General features: G+C 34.3%; 1 protein-coding gene across 1 annotated transcript; it reads left to right on the top strand.

Annotated features, from left to right (window-relative positions):
* Positions 1-17,589: 17,589 nt before the first annotated feature.
* On the top strand, positions 17,590-20,634 carry LOC149251832 (protein ELF4-LIKE 3-like). The gene is made up of 3 exons (XM_089459593.1): positions 17,590-17,803; positions 18,202-18,262; positions 19,811-20,634. Exon 3 carries the CDS (start codon positions 19,840-19,842, stop codon positions 20,101-20,103), a length of 264 nt encoding a protein of 87 aa, XP_089315719.1. The 5' UTR covers positions 17,590-17,803; positions 18,202-18,262; positions 19,811-19,839; the 3' UTR covers positions 20,104-20,634.
* The last annotated feature ends 854 nt before the right edge of the window (positions 20,635-21,488 follow it).

The following is a 21,488-nucleotide window of genomic DNA, read 5'->3' as shown; positions in this document are numbered from 1 at the left end:
CAAAATAATTATTTACATTTTATACATTAGAAAATTTAAAGCCAAAAAACGGGTCTTTTAAAAAAAGGGTGTGATGCAGAATACTCACTTTTTTAAATCAGCATGAAAATCACTACCATTCTAAAACATAATGTACATAAAAAAAATTAAAGTGCCAAAAACTATGCTCTAAAAAAAACATGTGTGTTCTGCATCACCCATTTTCAAAATCAGGTCACTTTTTTGCTATCTCTACAAAACGGGTAACAGTATTAGTTCCCGTTTCAAAGTTTACGTTGATAAAAATTTATTAGAACAAATCAGAGATTTAAAAGATGAAAAGCTTAAAATTAAAAACACTTAAAATAAGGTTGATAAATAAGAAATTAAATAACTTTTACGTCTGAGAAACCATAATCAAACTCTGCTCACTCAAATTAAAAAACTTAAGGATGATAAGAAAGCATTAAAAGACAAGTTGGAACAATTCACTCAAGAAGAAGTATCGAAACCCCCAATTGTAACAATCCAAGTTGAAGATAAGGGAGCGAATACTGATCTAGTGAATATGACAACTCAAGAAGACAAGTCAGTTGAAGAAACGACACACTTAGATGTTGCAATTCAAATGATTAACATCCCAAGTGAAGGTTTTGTAACCAACTCAACCACATCGTTCCCTGAAGTAAATCAAAAAATTTCCACACACCTGATAAGGGAACGTCAAACCAAAAGAGTTCCCTATCGACATCCAAATCATGAGAGTAGGCAACTCAACCATGCTATGTATCAAGGCCATTTAGACCAGAAACAATGAATTGGTGTTCTAAAGAAGAGTGATGTAACCTCAATCCAGTCCTATGATGACAAGTCGTTACAAAATTCTAGTGATCAGAATATTACACAGAAGATTAATCTGCGTTGGTCTGATCCCTTCTCAGTGTGACAATTCTGTTTGTCACTTAGAAGATCATATCAACATGTATCGACGAAGATGACTATTCTGAGACAAAAAAACATTCGAAACCGAAAAAGAAATCAAGCCTTTTCATCGACAAGCTTTGAGGACAGAGATTTTTGAGGAGGAAGACAATGTTATGAATAAATATATAGGAAATAATGTAAAATGACGTAAATGATAATAACCATAAATAACTATTAGTTAATTAGTAATTAGGTTGAAGAGTCATGTCTAAATGAGACATGACTCTCCATGAAGAGACACCCGCTTGGTATATAAGCAAGCCTCTCCTTCTCATTGTAAAATGATTCTGATTCATATATTTAATATAATATTTATATCCTCAATGGATAACTTCATATTCTAAGTCTTTTGGAGTAATTAATCTGAAGAATGAACTTTGTTTGCTTCAGTTAGACTTGTGAAATGATGTGATCAATAAAATTATTATGATGTAATTAATAGATTATTATTAATAAATAAAATGTTGGAAATTACTCAGGAAAGAAGCACTAGAGTTAGAAGATTCTTGCCAAGTTGGAAACAGTTATTGATGGTTAAATTCAAGATAAATCTTCCCCTAAATATCTCCTAAAAATCCCTAGGAGGAAATAGATATGATTTAATATGATGGGAGAGAAAGATCTATTAAATCACTTAGTTGGAGAAAGATACTAAGTTGGGTGAAACAAAGCGCCACTGGACAGAAACGTAGGCTTTAAGGAAAAAGGAAATGAACATTTTTCGTCGAAAAAAGAAGGCCTAGGAAAATGGGTTGGCAGACCCAGAAAGGCATGATGCTGTAAAAAAATCTGTTGGGAAGGAAATTATCAAAGAAATCACGAAGGGATCAATGAGGTTATTGATTCCATTAACAAACATATCTTAGCGGGGGGAACTAGAAGAGTCAGTTCGTGGCCGAGAGGAACATGCTCGGTTCCTGAGTAATTTCCAGGTATCAACTATGGTTAGAATATTGGTTTCACTATTTTTATTAACATAATGTTGATCACTGTTATGTACAATTTTATATGTTTTATTTAGTAGTTGAACTATTTTTTGGTAGACGATTGCGGAATTATTGAAGGTGGCTTAGTATACATATTGGAATAAGTCTAGATAATGTATGCATAAAATATATTCCTAATTATGTGTTGATAATGAGTATGCATGTTTAGTATTGTTGATATTGCATATTATGTATTCCTAAAAGGTGTTTATAATGAGTAAGCAAGTCTAGAAGGAACTTGGGATAGGAATCATTGCATATTGTAAATTTTCTTATGCATGCAAATATATGCATTCAATATTTAATCGTTTAATCAAAATTGAAAGGAATTAAAAATGTTGGAAATATTATCAGTGTGCGATTGTATTAAGGATTCGCATGTGTTCCTACTGTAGAATTCGTCTCAGGACTCAAGGTGTATGAGAATACACACTTATTCCTTAGAGGTAGGTAGGAATCGAGAAATAAAATTAGGGTCTTGAAATAAATTAATCCTACAGGAATTTTGAGCCATATGTACAACATTCAATGCAAAGTTATCATACTCCTTAATAACACTTACGGGGGAAATAACTAGAAAATAAAAAATAGAGTTTTCAGTACTGCAACCAATATTAGTTTGTATCACCATGTGATGAAACAATGGAGCTAAACAGGTAGACAAAACAAACATTTGGTGCAAACCATAAAAAAAATAGGTGGTGCAAACCATAAAAAAAATTAGGACTGGAAATTATTATAGTAAGTAACCCAAGAACCATAAGACAAACACTAATTGCAACATATTACTAGCATGCAAAAGGTAAATATTCCTTATGTTTTACCTTGTAACTCACATGTTATGCGAGGCATGAATATTCAGTAATAGACGCGTGAAAACTTTGTGCAAAAAAGAATGTAATGCAAATCATTGGAAAAACTAATACTCAATCACCTTATTAATTGTAATACAAGAGAACAGTACAACAAAAGAAAAATATGCTAGCTACACAAGCATAGCCAAATAAGTTTATGTCACATTTCGAGACTATCATCAAGTAAGAACCTACTATTAATGCTAGGAATTATTAAGAGAGTGTTGCTTGTTGTTAACAATAGAAGTGGAATACATAAGAGAAAACAATATTTCCAATTAAATAAGAAACTCAAAAATCATAGTATCTCTATTCACTGAGTTATAAAAACCCTTTGTTCAAAAATTCCTAAATACATGTCTAAATATCACAGTTGGAATTGGACAAATCTGAATGAATAATAGAAATATACTTTATACATCTAAGCCACTTTAATCAAATTCAATCATAACATTATGAGCCCCTAAGATTGATGTATTGCGTAAATAATTAACAGCAGGGGGAAAAACCCCATTGAAACCAAAGAGAACCTCAACATGTCGGGAAAAAACACACAAAAGGAGAAGTCATTTCAGTACTGGATGGAATAGGAAATCCCTTAAACTTTCGCTTGATCTGTGCCTTGGTAACCAAAATTTTCATACATGTAGAACTTAAGCAAGGGTTCTGGTTAAAAACAAATAACCTATGTACATAAGAAATGGTGTGCGCGCAAAAGGGAGAGGTTATCTCATTACCTGGCTCTTGGATGACCTTGTCATCCTTGAAGAGCCTGTAGCATCAAAAGAAAAAAAAGGGTCATATATATATATATATATATATATATATATATATATATATAAAAGCACGACTTGATGGGAAAAATTCAAACGGACAAGTAGAGCGTAGATGTAGGGTTACAATAAGCTATTAGCCAGAGAAAATAACTGGGTACGCTTTATTACCAGAACAAGGTTGGAACCCAACCTTGTTAAGAGCATATTTGGGTTCTTATTTCCACCATGAGGAATTGAAACAAAAAATAAAAAAATAAAGAAAAAACATGTGACTTCCCTTAGGAGCAGGTACCAAACTGCCAGTCCAAACTATGGAAGGCATATAATTTTTTTTTATAGAAAAGATACTTAGAATGAATGGCAGAGGATGCACAAAACCACTGGTGAAAAACCAACATTCCCAAAAGAGAAACTACCAATTCTTAAACCAAGAAAAAAAATCTATAAAGTAAGTGCCAGAATGTGGAATTTCAAACCATAGAAAATGTAAATTCAAGGCATAGCAATATAACGTTTTTTTCAAAGAAAAAAGGAAACACAAAAAACCCTTGTCTGAAGAGTACCTCTAGCCATTTAAGCGAAGGAGTCCTCCATTCCACCAAAGAAAAATGGGTGAATTTCATAAACTACTGGGCGAACCCTGCGGAAAATAAATAAATAAATAAATAACCTGAGAATGAAAAAAAAGAAACTAGTTAATCCAGGTGGAATGAGAGAAAACAATGCAACCAAAGAAGTAATTAGAGTCGGGTTCTAAAATACAAATTTCACAAATTTAAATGGAAAGAAAGAATCCAATACAGAGGGAAATTTCTCAAATTTTAGCTAAAGGCATGGCACGATGACCCTTTGAGTACTAAGTGATGGAACTAAATTTCTCGAGGTGGTAAGGAAAATGGTATCCTTTGTAATAACTAACGAATGTCAAGAAACCCTCATTCACTGTAGTGGCACTCTACAACGCGACAAGGCCGGATAGAGGGGAATGAGCCTTAGGTAACAAAAGTTAGGGTTAGACAAAACCCCAAAATGGTCTCCGTCGTTAGATGCAAAATGGATCATCCTCACCATTGGATAGAACCATCGGTGAATGGGGCATGTGACCATCACTTGAATGCCAGAGATGGAGCCAATTAAAAATCACTGTGTGTGTCATCGTACTAATATAGAGATAATAACAAATAAATTTTCTAATATATAACAAGATCACCTTTATTATCTAATGAGAGCAAAGGGTGTTGAAGTTAATCCTTGAGAAAACCATATAGTATTTCAACAATACCATTCAACATAACCCATGTCACAATTAAAAAAAATAGTGTAATAATTGTGTCATGTATCTAGTCATCTGGCTAGAGTAATACACAAACATGGTGCCTCATATACATTTATTTTACCATTAGTCACAAACAATAAGGTAAGTAATTCATCACCCTTTCCAGTTTACAAACTATTCATTGTATTAGGTATATCTCATCAAAGAAAAAGAAAAAAAATTGTACTGAATGGGGACATGACATATGGTATCAGAGCACTAGTTTAAAAAAAATGGGCCTACTTGGGATCACCACATCTGGGAAATACATATGAGTAGAATTGTGAATCAAGTTGAAATGGGTATACTAATGTTGAGCTGTGTTGAATTATAAGGTACTGAAGAGAAGGAAGGTTACAACACACAATGGTGGATGATCCTAATTTACCTGCAGTGGAGGGAGGAGAAATCTATGTGGAGTTGGGAGGAGGAAATACCCCACCAAAAACTCGGTTTATGGAGATTATTAGAAGTCTACAACAAGAGTTAGCTCATATCATAACTAACAATGAATGTTCGTTGAAGGCTAGTGAAGAACAAGAAAGGATGATAAGAGATTTAAGTGGAAAATATAGTCACAAACTAATAGAAACGAGCGAAGATGGAGGAAAAATAGATTTGCTGAAATGAAAAAATGTGGAGATAAAAATAGAAAAATATGAAAGTGGAGAGGAATAAGACAAAACTTATCCAAAGACACAGAAAAGGAAGAAGAAAGTGGAGTTGTAAGAGGAATTCAAAAGAATAAAACCCCTTACATTTGACAATGAAAAGGAGGAGGATGTAGAGGCATGACTCCTCAATATGAAAAAGTACTTTCAGTTTTACGAGTATGAGAGTAATCTGAAGGAAATATTGACCATTTATCAACAAGGAAAGCCACCCTCTAGTAGGAGGAGATCAAAATCGTGCACACATTGGAAGAAAATATAGTTTCCTGGGAGGAGTTCCAGAAACAATTCAAGTCCAAATATCTAAATGAACGATTCTATGATGATTGAGCAAAGGAATTTCATGAGTTAAGATTAGGATAGTTAACTATGGATGAATTTGTGTCTAAATTCACTAATTTTTTGTGTTATGTTCCCTACATCAAGGAGGAGAAAGCCAAAGTGCAAATCTTTTTAAATTGTTTACCGATTTCTTATAAGGAAATGATTGAGTTTGAAAATCCTAAAACAATGGACAAAGCAGTGAAAAAATAAAGATTATGTTATCAACAATTTAAAAACAAAGGAGAAGGTTCAAAACCTTGGCAAGGTAAGGACCGTAATAAAACCACAATGGGGACAAGAAGGCAAAAACATGCATATTGAAAAAACTTTGGAAGAGATCACCAGTGAAAGAAATTCAACAGGGGAAACTCAACTCCGCCCACACAATCTCAAACTGGGTCCAAGCCCATGGATCTGAACAATAAAAATACATGAGGGGTCAAAGAGAAAGAATCTTTGAAGTGTTGGGGGTGTGGGGAACCTCATTTGTTGAGGTATTACTTGCATAACCCTAGGTCTATTCAAAACATACAGAAAATATATGAAGCAACAACATTAAATGATATTGCAAGGAACATTATGAAGATAAGTGCGACATTGGAAGATAGACAGGTGGAGCATCAATCCACTATGATCAAGATTGAAGGTAATATTTTAAACCATTCTATCTCTGTCTTAATTGACCCTGAGGCTAGTTTAAGTTATAGTAGTCCTCAAATTGTGGAAAATGTAAACTAAAAATTGAAAAGAAAAAAAAATAAAAAAATGCATGGATGACATAGCTAGCTACTAGCACAAAAAGGAAGGTAACTAACCATGTAAGACAATGTCCCATAGATTTAAATACCTATCCCACTGAAGTAAATTTAAATGTACTTCCATTAGGGTCATATGATGTGTTAATAGGTATGTATTGGCTGGAAAAACATCGAGCAATAATAAACTATTTATAGAAAGTAATGAGTTGTGTAAATCATGAGGGAAAAACACAGTTAATAAAATGCATACCAAAACCAATTTCAGTTAGACACATCTCAACATTGCAACTGAAAAAGACTGTCGGGAAAGGGTGTCATTTATTTGCGGTGCATGTTGAAGTAAATGAGCAACAAACAGAAAAACAAAAGCTAGATGAACTGCCAATTATTAGGAATTTTTAGGATGTTTTTCCATAAGAGATTATGTGTCTACCTCCCCACAGAGACATAGATTTTTCCATTAATCTAGTACCAGGAACAACCCTTGTATCTAGAGTGTCTTATCGAATGAGTATTCCAGAATTATTAGAATTGAAGATGTAGTTACAAGAACTATTTGATAAAGACTATACTAGACCCAACGTTTCATTGTGGGGGGGCCCAATGTTATTTGTGAAAAATAAAGATGAAACATTTAGAATGTGCATAGATTATCGACAGTTAAACAAATTGACCATTAAAAACAAGTACCCACTGCCTCGCATTGATGATCTATTTGATCAAGTAAGAGGGGAAACCATATTCTCAAAAATTGATTGGAGAATTGTGTATCACCAGTTAAGAATAAAGGATGAAGATATTCATAAAACAAATTTTCGAACTATATATAGTCACTATGAATTTGTAGTGTTGCCATTTAGTCTTATCAATGCACTAGCAACATCCATGTGTTTGATGAATAACGTACTTGGTAAGTACATTGATAGATTTGTGATGGTGTTTATAGATGACATTCTTGTGTATTCCAAGAGTGAAGGAGAACATAAGGAATATTTGAGACAGGTAATGCAAACCTTAAGAGAGCATAAGTTGTATGCAAAATTTAGCAAATATGAATTCTACAAGGACAAAATACAATATTTGGGTCATGTCATTTCAAAGGAAGGATAATTTGTTGACCCTGAAAAGGTTAGGTCCATTTTGCACTAGGCCATACCTACAAATGTGTTATATGTCCAATATTTTATGGGAATTACAAGATACTACAAAAGATTCATTGAAGGGTTCTCAAAACCGGCATATCTTATTACTTCATTACAAAATAAAGGAACAAAATTTGAGTTGATAGTTAGGTTTCAGGAAGTTTTGACAAATTAAAACATTTGTTAATAGTAGCACCTATTTTTAAAATTGCAGATCCAGAAAATGAATTCGTTGTATGCGCAAACACTTGTTTGGAAGGTTTAGGTGGAGTTTTGATGCAGGAAAATTCAGTAGTGGCCTATGAATCTAGAAAACTAAAATCACATGAAAGGAACTATGCAGTGTATGATTTAGAGTTGGTTGTTGTGATACACACTTTAAAGATGTGGAGACACTACTTATTGGAAAAAAGGTTCACCTTGATAGCTTATCACATTATCTTAAAATATTTTTTAGCCAACCAGATCTTAACATCACAAAGGCTAGGTGGATGTCTTTTCTTAGTGAATTTGATTTTGAGATAAAACATATTAAGGGTAAAGAAAATAAAATAGTAGATGTTTTAAGTAGACATGCACATTCCCTTATGGAAGTTTCTATTAGTAGTGTCAATACATATTTTGTGGAGCATATTAGGAATTTAATACAAGAAGATCAAAATTATCTAAAAATTCAACAAAATTGCAACAGGTAGATATTTCGGGCTATGCTGAAAATTCAAAAAAATTATTAACTTACATAAACAGACTATATGTTCCTAACATAAGTGCCTTAAAATATATTATATTAGATGAATATCATAAGAAACCTTATGTTGGACACCTCGTATATCAAAAGATGATAACAACACTAAGGAAGGAGTTTTACTGGCCTAACATGAAAAGGGAAGCAGCAAAATATTTATCCAAATGTTTAGAATGTCAATAGGTGAAGGTAGAACACCATCACCAACATGGACTATTGGATCCACTACCCATCCTCGAATGGAAATGGGAGGTGATTTTATTAGACTTTATTATGGGACTGCCAAAAACAAGACGAAAACATGACTCCATCACATTGGCTGTAAACACACTAAGAAAAACAACGGACTTTATACTGAGACATTTATGGAACAACTAAGATTGAAAATATTTTTATGAAGGATATCTTTCGATTGCATAACATACCAAAAATGGTGATATCAGATAGGGATGCTACATTCACTTCCAAATTTTGGAAGGCCTTGTTTGGATGGATGGAGAACCAACTTAATTTCACTACTGCTTATCATCCCCAAACTGATGGGCAGATAGAGAGGGCCAATCAGATTGTAGAGGACATCTTAAGAATGTATGAGATGGACAAACTTTCTAAATGGGAATATTTTCTACACTTAGCAGAATTTGCCTACAACAACAGTTATCAAGATTCTATAAATATGAGTCCTTTTGAAGCCTTATATGGTAGGAAATGCCACACACCTATCAGCTAGATTCAGTCATAAGATAGGCTAATATTGGGACCAAATGCATTACAAGAAATGGAACAACTGGTGCAAAAAATTAGATAGAACATAAAAACTACACAGGATAGACAAAACAAGTGTGTTGATAAAAAGAGAACTCATAAGGAATTTAAGGTCAAAGAACATGCACATATAATATTTAAACCAAGGAAAGTCACCTTAAGGACGAGAACCTATGCTAAATTATCACCATAGCACCAACATGGTTTTGTGGGCCTTTTGAGATTTTGGGCCAGTAACATCTCAACTGGCATTGACCAGACATATAAAGGTACACAATGTCTTTCATGTATCTTTGTTTAAAAAATATATCCATGACAATTTTCATACAATTGATTGGAAATTGATATAGGTGGAACCAAAAAGAGATTTCCTAGCAGAACCACTTCACATATTAGATCAGAGTGAGATTTTTCTCCATAATCAAGCCATCTCTCAGGTTAAAGTGCACTAGAAGTACATTACACCTGAGGAGGCCATCTGGGAGATAGAGAAAAAACGTGGGAGGCCTTTCCAGCATTTTTCCAAAAGGAAGGAAATTAAACATCCAACACCGAGGACAATGTTGAATAAAAAGGGGGGGAAGTTGTGACACCCCTCTATTTTCTATGTTAGTTATTGTCTATTTTTAAATATGGGCTTTTTCCACCCTCAAAGCATTAATATGGATGATTAAAAATATTATGATACAATCTGGATCATGAAAAATTGATTTTCACAAAAAGGAGGTGTTGATTATGAAGAGACCTTTTCCTTCTCACAAATTAGGGAGTCCATCTAGCAAAGGGAACCCTTAAAGTGGATGGGGATTTAAGCTCAACCCTAGTTAAGCCTGCTTACAAACCATGTTTTGTGAGTGTTAGCTAGCATTTTTAGAATATTGTAGCGACTCTATTCCTACTCCAGGGCATAGTTTTGGATCACAGTTAAGAATTTTGTTTCTTACTACTATGTTGATCAACCTGGAGCAACATGAAATACTTGTAAAGATTGTACAATTGTGGCCCCCATCATAAATTTTATGAAATATAAATATATTTTCAATTCACGTTAAGTAAAAACATCATTGTCTATTTTATTTATTTATTATTATTGTTTTAATTTTTTTTTTAATATTTATTATTTTGTTTAAATTTAGTGTTTAATTTTCCCCCAATCGGGGTGCGTGCTCGAGGTAGGAGAGGACAACAGACATATATGGTAGTTATGAAGTTTAAAGGCAGGGTACCACCCACCGCCCCCCACACGCTCATGGCGATGGGTGCGGTGGCCTCCCGCATGCAATCTGATAGAGGAGATGGGAGAAGTGGCAGGCATGGCCAAGACGGAGAAGGAGGTGAGGTGGCCAAGGTAGGATGGGTGACGCGACAAAGCAAGGTAGAATGGGAATATGAAGGAATTCAGGATAGAGAGAAGAGTATTGTTGAGATTGTGGGTGGACGGAGGAGCGCGGGCGCAAGTCAGTGGAGCTGCCAACAATGGTTTCAACGAAGCGTTCCTGGGTATGTATCTTGGTCTTTCAAGCCCCTTACTATGGCAACTTTGTTGATTTATGGCTGGGGGGTTCGGGAGATGACAGGGGAGGGAAATTGGGGGGATGGCCGGGGAGACCAGCGAAAGCTGGGGGTGATGGTGATCGAGCTTGGGTCGGAGGTGAGAGCCATGAGCGATACCTGGGGTTGGGAACGAGAGACCCCTCTTGTGAGTGAGTGAGACAGTCGGTACCCCAATGCGGGTGGTGAGGCTGAGGCTAAGCATGAGCGACGACCAAGGGAGGGGCAGAGAAGTGAGGCAGCTCTTCTGGGTAGAGGAGTGATGTAGCAACACTGGGCAGAGGGGCAGGGGAAGGCATCACGACTGGGAGTGACGGTAACCCGACTCGATGGGCTGGCTATGAGAGCCATGAGCGTTAACTAGGTCTGGCACCGTGAAACCACTCCTATGTGTAGTCGAGAGAATCGTTACTACCATGTGGGTGGTGAGGCAAACGAAAGGCAGGAGCGAGAGCAAAGTGAGTGGTAGAAGAGTGGCGCAGTTACACCAGGCAGAGGAGTGGCACAACATTTTGGGGTAGAGGGGTACCCGGGCAAAGGAAATTGCGCCTGGCTGCACGAGGGGTGGGGCACCCATATCAAGCCAGAGAGGCATGAGACAACGTATCAAGAGCTAATTCATTTCTCTTGTGAATAGGCAAGGAATAGAGGAGAGATGACCCAACTTACACGTGGAAGAGGACGCGATAGAAGGGGGAGGGAGTTGACTCGAGTAGCAGACCCAAGAACTTTGGAACCAAGACGTGGGAGGAAGCCTGTAGAACACCTCATTAGTGAAGCGACGACAACCTATAGGGAAGGAATGGATGCAGGAATCCGTAAGCTTCTAGACGAATGGGAGGGGAAAATAAAACATGAGGATGAATTCTAAGAGGAGATGGACAATTGGCGACCAATAATCCTGGATCCGGGGAATACCAAGGGTAGACTCACCCAATTTAAACAGACCCTCTATCTATATTGGCTCATGAAGAGCCTTATGGGGAAGGAAATGGAGAAAATTTCAGTGGGGATGACTATGACTCTCTAGGACATGCCCAATTACAAAAAAGACTTGCAGACGATCCAATTCTAGTTGCACAAGCAGGACATCCTCCTAGACAGAATCCAAAGGCACATCCCATGCATCATTGAGCTAGCTGACATGCCTGGCGACTCAGCCAATGACCCAGCTCCGGTTGAGTCTGCCTTAGAAGGACAACAAGATTAGTCAGTTTCTTGGGCGTTTTTTTGTTTCTTGCGGGTAGCATTTACTTTTAAAGATACATGCTTATGATAGATAAAAATATAGACTCTTATCATGATACTGATGCATATATAGCTTGGTTAGAACGATGGATACTATATTATTTTTGGATGGCTTATAACGAGGATAGGTGGCCAACAGACTTGGTTTCCCACTAGGCAAGTTGAGGCCACCTATCTCATATATGTGGTGTAAACTTGCTTTTTATAAATAGAAAAAGGAGGTCCTCCCAAGCTTAACAAAAAAAAAATAGTGTTTAATTTTTATTTTAAAATAAAGATAAGGCAAGAGTAAGGTATCATTCATTTATTTTTGTTTATAATTTTTTTTGTAAAGAAAATTTATTTCATTACTTAGATCCAAACAAAATTACGTACTTTGGATTGCCCTAGTTTTCCACTACAGAAACTAGACCAATGGAAAAACCAAAGTTGTTTAAACATTCGAAAGTTGAGAATGTCTTGAATGTATTGATTTTTTGGGTTATGATTTCAAAATTGCTATAGTTTTAAATTTTGATGAAAAAATGCTACTATTGACATATGTTTCAATTTAAATATTGTTTTTTAAATTTTGGTTGTAATAGTATTGGTTATTATGTCCACAATTTCAAATAAGTTATGATTTTAACTTCCAAAAAATAAATGTTATTGGTAATACCATTTTTCAATTCAGTGGTTTATCTAGATCTTAATCACAACATATTGTTTTTTAAGGGTATAATTTCAAATAATACATAATTTTAACTCCTCATAAATGTTGTTACAGATAGCACTACTTTTGATCTAGGTGTCGATTTTAAAATTTTGGTTACAATAATATTAACGGTTTCAACCATGATTTCAAACAAATCATAACTTTAATCCAAAAAAGTGAAGTTATTGACAACATCACTTTTCAATTTTAAAATTTGAATTTATATAGGATTTTAAGATGATGTTTCTTTTATTTGTATGTTAGAAAGTTTCATTGCTGACTCAAAATTTACATCCTTCCATTGTTATTTTCTATCTTTGGCCTACCACAAGGGAAACTAGACTAGAGACAACAAAGATATTGTCCATAGTCCAAAAAACATATATGCAAATCATGTCTAGACTGAGAAAAAATGACCAGAATTGTTGCCCCATATAAGGGGAAACCAATAGTTAAAGAAAACAAAAAAAGCAAGCTTGGAAGGCTACAACCGTAAGGAAGACTAATATGTGCTAAAAAAATAGAGTTGACCCAAAGAGAGGGAGAACATCCCTAGAAAAATTAATAGAACATCCTGAAAGCTAAACATCATAAGCACGAAAGAAAAATATCCGTTAAGAAGACAGGGAGGTGTCTAAATTGATGGGATACTCCTCAACTTTGCAGCATGGCAACATAGGTGAACCCTGAGTCGAACCCATTTCCAGTCTTGTGAGGTGACCTTCCACATCTAACATTAGATCCTTCATCTCTTTTAGTTTATGCAACAAGTTGTCTTGAGTTTGGTGCCTATTGACTAGAACTTTCCCAAGAAGCAACTTCACATGCTAAATAGAGATCAACAATGTGGAGTTAATGGTTTTAGCAATCCTATGTGTTTCCAGTATTCAAAATCCAAGTAACCACCCCAACCAAACCCCAAAAATCTATGATTTCTTAACGTTCATGGTGAATCTCATTTTCCACTTCATGTATTTCAAGCTAAATCTCAAGTGTGGGACCTGATAGTGTGGGGCAAAAGATTTATGCATGAGATATATCCTAAGTTCCACCAACAATGCCATGGCCACTACCACTTTTGCAACATTGAGCTCACTATTGTGTCATTTCAGTTGGAGGTAGAAAAACACAGGCAAGGTTGAGGAGGTTTTGAATAGGGGAGTGTAGAAGCTGAGGGTTGAGGAAGAAAGATACATTGTTTTGCCAGGAGGGGAGAGAAATAGAGGAGATCAGAGGTAGACCTTCTCTGTCAGTTAGAGCCAATGTAGGTGAGAGGAAGACTAGGGGAGGAAAGCATGCACTTGAGCCCGAGAGGGAAAGCCTTGACCAAAGTAGCAAAAGTAGCAAGGAAACCAAAGATTCGCCACTAGAAAAAACCATTGCTTTGAAAGCTCTAAATGCACTGGCACAAAGGAGAGTAATGACATATATAACACGCTCTCATAGATGTCATTAATGTCAAAACTCATTAAGATAATAATTAAACAATGACATGTCGAGAAAAGAAGTGGCATAAAACCCTATCAATCCATTCAATTAAAACATTATTAACATATGATATCACCCCATCAAAATAAAAACATTATTAACATATGATATCACCCCATCAAAATAAAAACATTATTAACATATGATATCACCCCATCAAAATAAAACAATGAATACATGTAAATGTAATCCAACTATTTAAAAAAAAAAAAAAAAAACATTTAACTAAAAATAAACCAATACAATTTCTAATAAAAAAATTTATTATCAAATTAATTAATTAATTATTTTAATTAGCTTTAAATAAATAAATATATTTATTCTATTAATGTTTATCATAGCTCGGGCTTGCTTTTTACTTGCAATGGCTAGTGCCAACCCATGAGAAATCCTAGACTATTATAAATATCTAAACAAAAATATCAGTGTTTATAAAAATGTCAATCTAAGGCTTAATCTTAAAAGAAAGAAAATTATTACAAAGTAGGTGAAAATAAAACATCAAACACCTTTTTTTTATAAAAAATAATGGTTATTTTTAAAATGTTGATGTGACCCATTTTACTCCCAAGCAAGAAGAATATTACAAAGTAGGTGAAAATAAAACATCAAACAGATTCATTTTATAAAAAATAATTGTTATTTTTTAAATGACGATGTAACCCATTTTACTCAAAAGACTTGAAGTTTAAAAAGTAATGAAAATAACACGGCCCACATATTACTCAATGCAAAGAGGGTAGGGAAATACACGATCAATGTCTCTTCCTTATAAAGGTACACGAAGAATATGAAATTTATCAAATAAAATATAAAAATAAATTTTATAAAAATAAAATAAGTTTTATTAAATAAATTTATAATTAAAAATATTTAATAAAAATGGTTTTTTATTATATATTTACAAAATATTTGTATTTTAAATTGTTTATCAATTTTGATGGTTATATTTATATAAAATATTTGTTTGTTCCAAGTATATCTAGTTAATATGGTTTATTAATCTCGACTGTTATATTTATAGAAAATATTTGTTTGTTCCAAGTATATCTAGTCAAAAAATTAAACGATACAACTTGAGTGAGCCTAATGGTTAAGAGCATGTGTTTCCTCCTAAGAAGTCATAGGTTCAAAACCGGAGGGGTAGAGTATGTAAGCCTTTGTAAACTTATCAATCAAATCGCTGCGCGGAGGTGGGTCCCTTGTCCCACAAACAAGGGGGTCTCATAGACCAATTTTGTGTTTGGCTTGGTCATGACCTTAAAATTGGATAATAATAATAATTAAGCTTGTAACTTCTCAAACTCAACCAATTGAACTAAACCTGGCTTGGGGGTCCCTTGTCCCACAAACAAGGGGGTCTCATAGACCAATTTTGTGTTTGGCTTGGTCATGACCTTAAAATTGGATAATAATAATAATTAAACTTGTAACTTCTCAAACTCAACCAATTGAACTAACCCTAAAAACTTTTGTCAAACCAATAGTGAGGACAACTAGCGAGACCTTGTCCCACAAACAAGGGGGTCTCATAGACCAATTTTGTGTTTGGCTTGGTCATGACCTTAAAATTGGATAATAATAATAATTAAACTTGTAACTTCTCAAACTCAACCAATTGAACTAACCCTAAAAACTTTTGTCAAACCAATAGTGAGGACAACTATCTCTCGCTGCTAACCACGAAGGCAAGCTGACTCCTCACCGTTATTCAAGGAAAACCACACCACCTGGTATAACTTGTTGGTGGTTCGTAAGGGGGCAAGCATGACCTTAAAATTGGATAATAATAATAATAATAATTAAACTTGTAACTTCTCAAACTCAACCAATTGAACTAACCCTAAAAACTTTTGTCAAACCAGTAGTGATGACAACTATCTTTAGCTGCTAACTCATCACTGTTATTCAAGGAAAACCACGCCACCTGGTATAACACATTGGTGGTTCGTAAGGGGGCAAGCTTTCACTCTTGCCAAATACCTCTAGGTCTTGGATAGTTAACCCATTTTTGTATGTTTGAGGAAGACAAGCTCTTAACCAAACATAAGCATTTTTAGAATATACTCCAGATCTACTCACCTTAAAAACTTATTTTTATAAAACAACACAATTACTTATTATAAATAATAATATACCAAAAAATTTGAAATAACATAACTAGGAAACATTTTTCCTTTCTTAAAAAATAAGATTCCCCCACTAACCCATCATTCCCAATATCTTATCCTTTCCTTCCATAGTAGATTGTAGTTGCTATCCACTAAGATAACATCAGTGGCCCCATCATGCTATTGGGAGTAGATGGTAGTTGCTCTCAACTCAAATTACATCTTACATGTGGGCCCTTAATCTTCAACTTCCCTTTTTATTACATCTTACATCTGGGCCCTTAATATGCAACTTCTCTTTTACCCTTTTATCAAAAGACAAACACAAGGAGCATCAAATCATGTCACTGGTACACTTTTTTGGACTTAGCAACCACTTTTATTCAATTGGATTAAAAGTGCAGCTTAGCCTATAAACACTTGCCACGTGCAACTGACAATTCTCAATTATTGAGTGCCTACAATGCAAAGGACAGTGAAACAAACAACGAAACCCAAAACCTCCAACATTGACCCCATGAGAATCTTACAAGGGCAGCGGAGGACAAGGACACCACCTCATCAAAAGTTCATATAATATTTTATTAATTCCTAGTAACAGAAAAGTGGTTTAGCCAGGCTCAGTTCCGAGCTCCGGGATCTTCCGAACCTACTGACACATGGCGGCCTAGCTCTGGTTAAAGGAAGTTGCAAGGAAGATATTCAGATCTTTTCACCTCGGAGAGCGTTTTGGCTCTTCCCTCTCACAGTATCTGATTCGTGCTATAATTACAGAAAAGCACAGTTGCCCACGGTCTCTGTGCCTCTTTTTCGTCGTTTTCGATACAATTGACGAATTGGGTTTTTTCTGCGACGGTTTTTATCCTCCCCCAACTTTTTACGTCGCCATCCCGGTGCAAATATCGTGTTCAGTGATGGGTAATTTCTGATCCTTAGCCTTGAGACACACATCAGAAAGACTGTAAGACAGTATTTTATTTGGATCGGAATGTAGAGGCCGCAACAGTATCCAGATGCTCAGACTTTATATTATGAAACGAATGTGAGGTGCCCACGAAGGGACAGCCTTCAATCTCTTCTTTCAGGTGGACGTATAGATGACGCAGGTATGTGCTGCGCTAGTTTTTGCCTCTTATTCCTTTCTTTTAAACATCAAGAAGATCCATTAAATCAATATTTATTATGTTATTAGTAGGAATTGAATCTCAGTGAGAGGTCCCATCATTTCTTCCCAATTACCCGAAATAAACCCAATGGACATATTCTGTGCTACATTATTTTATTCTTATATCCATTGAACTGAATATGCTCAAATGATAGTCAATTCTTAATATATGTTGTTCTTCATTCGCCCAGTTGGATTTTGTCGACAGTAAAGCAAGCCTCCAAGCCTCCAAGATTCACCAATTTCTGTAATTTTTCTTTTCCCTTATTTGGATTACATTATTCTTATATCCATTGAACTGAATATGCTCAAATGATAATCATTCTTGATATTTGTTTCTCTTCATTCGCCCGCTTCGACAGTAAAGCAAGCCTCCAAGGTTCACCACTTTCTGTGATTTTTTTTCCCTTTTTGGATTTCTTTGGTTCCTTTTTCACTGTGTCTAAATGCTTGCTATTTCTGTCAATGCAACGGATAAGAGGAAGAATTTGGTAGGTGGGTCGATGAGTAAGGATTTTGACGTGTCTGAATTGTTTTAAATGGGAATGGCATCTTCCCTAGCGTATCTTTTTTCTTATCTGTGGCCGGATGGTATACCATTGCTGTGTTTGTAATTTTGTGAACATCTGTTGGCTTTTAATGCAGGAGGATTGAGATACAAGTCAGTTTGTCCGGTGGAAGGTTGAAGGGATCAGGAGGATAAAGTGTAAGGCCCTCTTTCCTTTGCAAATGCTCTGTTTGATCCATTGCAGAATGCCAGTCTCTTTGTCTTTGTGACTTCGAATTCCAGTTTGTTTCTTTACTTTAAGTTTCTATTGAAGTAATGGACTCCAATTATTGAGAGTGCCGATGGTAGTTTCGGCATGTGGGTTTTGATATTAATGACGGGGATGCATCCACGAGTTCTTCTTTGGAATTGATTCTGTGCAGCTTCTCTTTCTTTCTCTTTGTGTCTCCTGGAAGGGGGATTACAACAGTGGATAAAATCATATTTCTCCGGGAAGGGGGATTACCACAGTGGATAAAATGATGGAAAACACTAATGCTTAGTATAGAGACAAGGGTAATAAACTGTTGGAAAGGAAGGGGTTAAAAACAATTTTCTCATTCTGAAATGAATTCTAAATTTTGTTTCCTTGTAATTTCCGGAAGGTTGTTAAACTGAAGGACGGTATCGGCACAATCCTTTTACTTCTGATCTTTCATTTTTCATTTTATAATAATTCTAATACAGGGATAAACCTTTGTTTTGTTTTTGGGAGTAATTACTTTGATTTTAAAAGTAGGAGTGGGAATAGTTTTAGCTTCTGATTTTGTATTTTTAAAATCAGTATAGATTTATTTTAATTTGGGATTTATGAAGGGTTGAGATTATCTAATTTCTTGAGGTATAAATCTCTTTTCGAGTGTAAAATTTGAAGAAAGGTTTACACGGTCAGAAATTTGATCCCTCTCATCTCTGACTCCTCTCAATACTTGATAAATCTTAGATTAAGATGAATTTATTGTGTAAATATAGATATTCAAATATTTTATTTAAGGTCTATATTAAAATATTTTTCAAAATAAAATAATTATACATCTTCCTCACACTCAATAGTGAAAATATAATATATTTTTACTTTTAATAATTTCTTCTCTTTATATAAAATTAATATAAAATTATGTTATTTAGATATTTAAATATTTTATTTATGGCTAAGAGTGATATATATATATATATATATATATATGAATTTTGTGCTAATCACAAAAAAATATATATAGTAATATTAACAACAAACCGAAAAAACATCCTGGACTTCTACTGTATATTTTTTATATTTTATTTTTGTTGTAAATCTTAATTACTTCATGCTTCTACTCTATATTTTTTATACTTTTGTTGTAAGTCTACTCTATATTTTTTATGTTTTTATTTTTTTTAAGTCTTAATCTTAATTACTTCATGCTTCTCCTCTATATTTTTTATACTTTTGTTGTAAGTCTACTCTATATTTTTTATGTTTTTATTTTTTTTTGTAAGTCTTAATTACTTCATGCTTCTACTCTATATTTTTTATACTTTTGTTGTAAGTCTTAATTACTTCATGCAGGATCAGCAAAAAATATCTAGTAATATTAACAACAAACCGAAAAAACATCCTGAGATGGTGTTCTACTCAATATTTTTTTATACTTTTGTTGGAAGTCTTAATTACTTCATGCAGGATCAGATTTTTTCTTATATACAACCAATGACTTTATTATACAGGTTTGTATTTGTCCCTGCTGCATTTAAAGATGGACGGGGATGCATATGCTATTAAGCAAATCGATGATAAAGTCATGCAAACCTTACAAAAAGGCTTTGGTCAGGTGCAGAACATTTTAGACCAGAATCGGTTGCTTATTGATGAGATAAATCAAAATCATGAATCCAAGATCCCAGATAATCTAAGTCGAAATGTTGCCCTAATTAGAGAGCTCAACAACAACATCGCGAGAGTGGTGGACCTCTATGCTGGCCTGTCCACTTCATTCACAAAGAAAATAGAAACATCTTGACATGGAGATTCAGCAGGGACACTAAAATCTGATGGTAAACCTCCTGGTCCTGAAGTTTTAGACTTTAGACTTGATGTTTTATGACTTTGTAATTTATGTGCTGACGACCTGTAGAAATGAACCAATCTCTTTTTAAGATGCAAAAGTGTTTGCAGTATAATTTTACCGATAAGACATTGATGTAGAGTTTGGAGGGGATATTTTGGACTGTAATACGATGTTTCTCAAAATTATACTTGGATTTGATTCTTCCAAGTTCGAATAGGTAGCCTTTTGGAAGATTAGTCCTTTAGTTAACTATTAAGGGTTCAGTAACTTGACATTGCCTGAGGAGTAAATGCAAAAATTGGATTTAGGAACTGCTGTTCTTTTGATAGGAAGTTTACGCTTTCATGCTTGCTAAATCTCGATGGAATGGGATATTGTGAAAACTATCCAGACATTCTAAGTTATTTTGAACTGGAGTATGTGTTAACCAAATACTACAAGTCTATGCTTTCTGATGAATAGAGACTTATACTTTTACATGGACAGTAATGATAAAAATCTGATGTCTCGATTGTGTTTCAGATTGCTTATATGAAAACCCAATGTCACTAGTTCAGCCATTCTAGTCTATTTTATTTCTGAAATTGTGTTTGATTTTTTTTATTATTTAAAAAAAAAATTGTTAAGGAATAATAGCTCGAGTAGTAGCTAATGGATTTAATTCCCTTTCCATCTAAGTTCTATTCTTAAATGACATGTAGTTCTATTCTTAAATGACATGTTAGTATGTGTGGCAAAGGCAAAATTTTGAACATATTGATGAAACAGTAAAACTAATCAGACTAGATGTTTCAATGCTATTCCTAGTTGTTCCAAGAATTGCATATAATTCTTCTAAGACATGCAATTTGAGCACTCCTCTGAAATGCAACAAGCAGTTATTCTGAGTTATTATATTTGCAGCAGGCATGGTATTAGGCATTCAGTTTTTCCTCTGACTACATATTAGTTTGTCTTTGACCAAAAATTTCTACCGCTTATTCATAGTTTAACATTGAGAATTCAATATTTGTAATTTTTATTATTATTTAAATTGATTTATTTGTAAGGTGATTGGTTGAGGTTTTATTATGGGTTGTTTAGTAACTTCCATTTCTATTAGTTATTAATTTTTTGTTTTTAGTTTTATTTCCTTTTTATTTAACTTTTTGATTTTGATTTTTTTTCTCTTTTTTCTATTATTTCCATTTTCATAAATTATAGTTTTTGCTCCAGATTTTCAATTTAAGATGACTTATTATTATGATAATTTACATGTTATGTAATTATGAGATTTAAGATTCAAATCTCAGAATTAGCCAACATTTGTAGGAGCTTACTAGATACTTAAAAGTTAT

Source organism: Pinus tabuliformis, chromosome 7, assembly GCF_031772625.1.
Source record: "Pinus tabuliformis cultivar Carrire ecotype Pingquan chromosome 7, CPIR1, whole genome shotgun sequence".
NCBI classification, from domain to species: domain Eukaryota; kingdom Viridiplantae; phylum Streptophyta; class Pinopsida; order Pinales; family Pinaceae; genus Pinus; species Pinus tabuliformis.
This window is presented reverse-complemented; position numbering and strand designations above follow the sequence as displayed.

What these genes read in the sequence shown, in the direction of transcription:
- LOC149251832 (XM_089459593.1), top strand. Translation starts at nt 19,840, where the DNA reads ATGGACGGGGATGCATATGCTATTAAGCAAATCGATGATAAAGTCATG.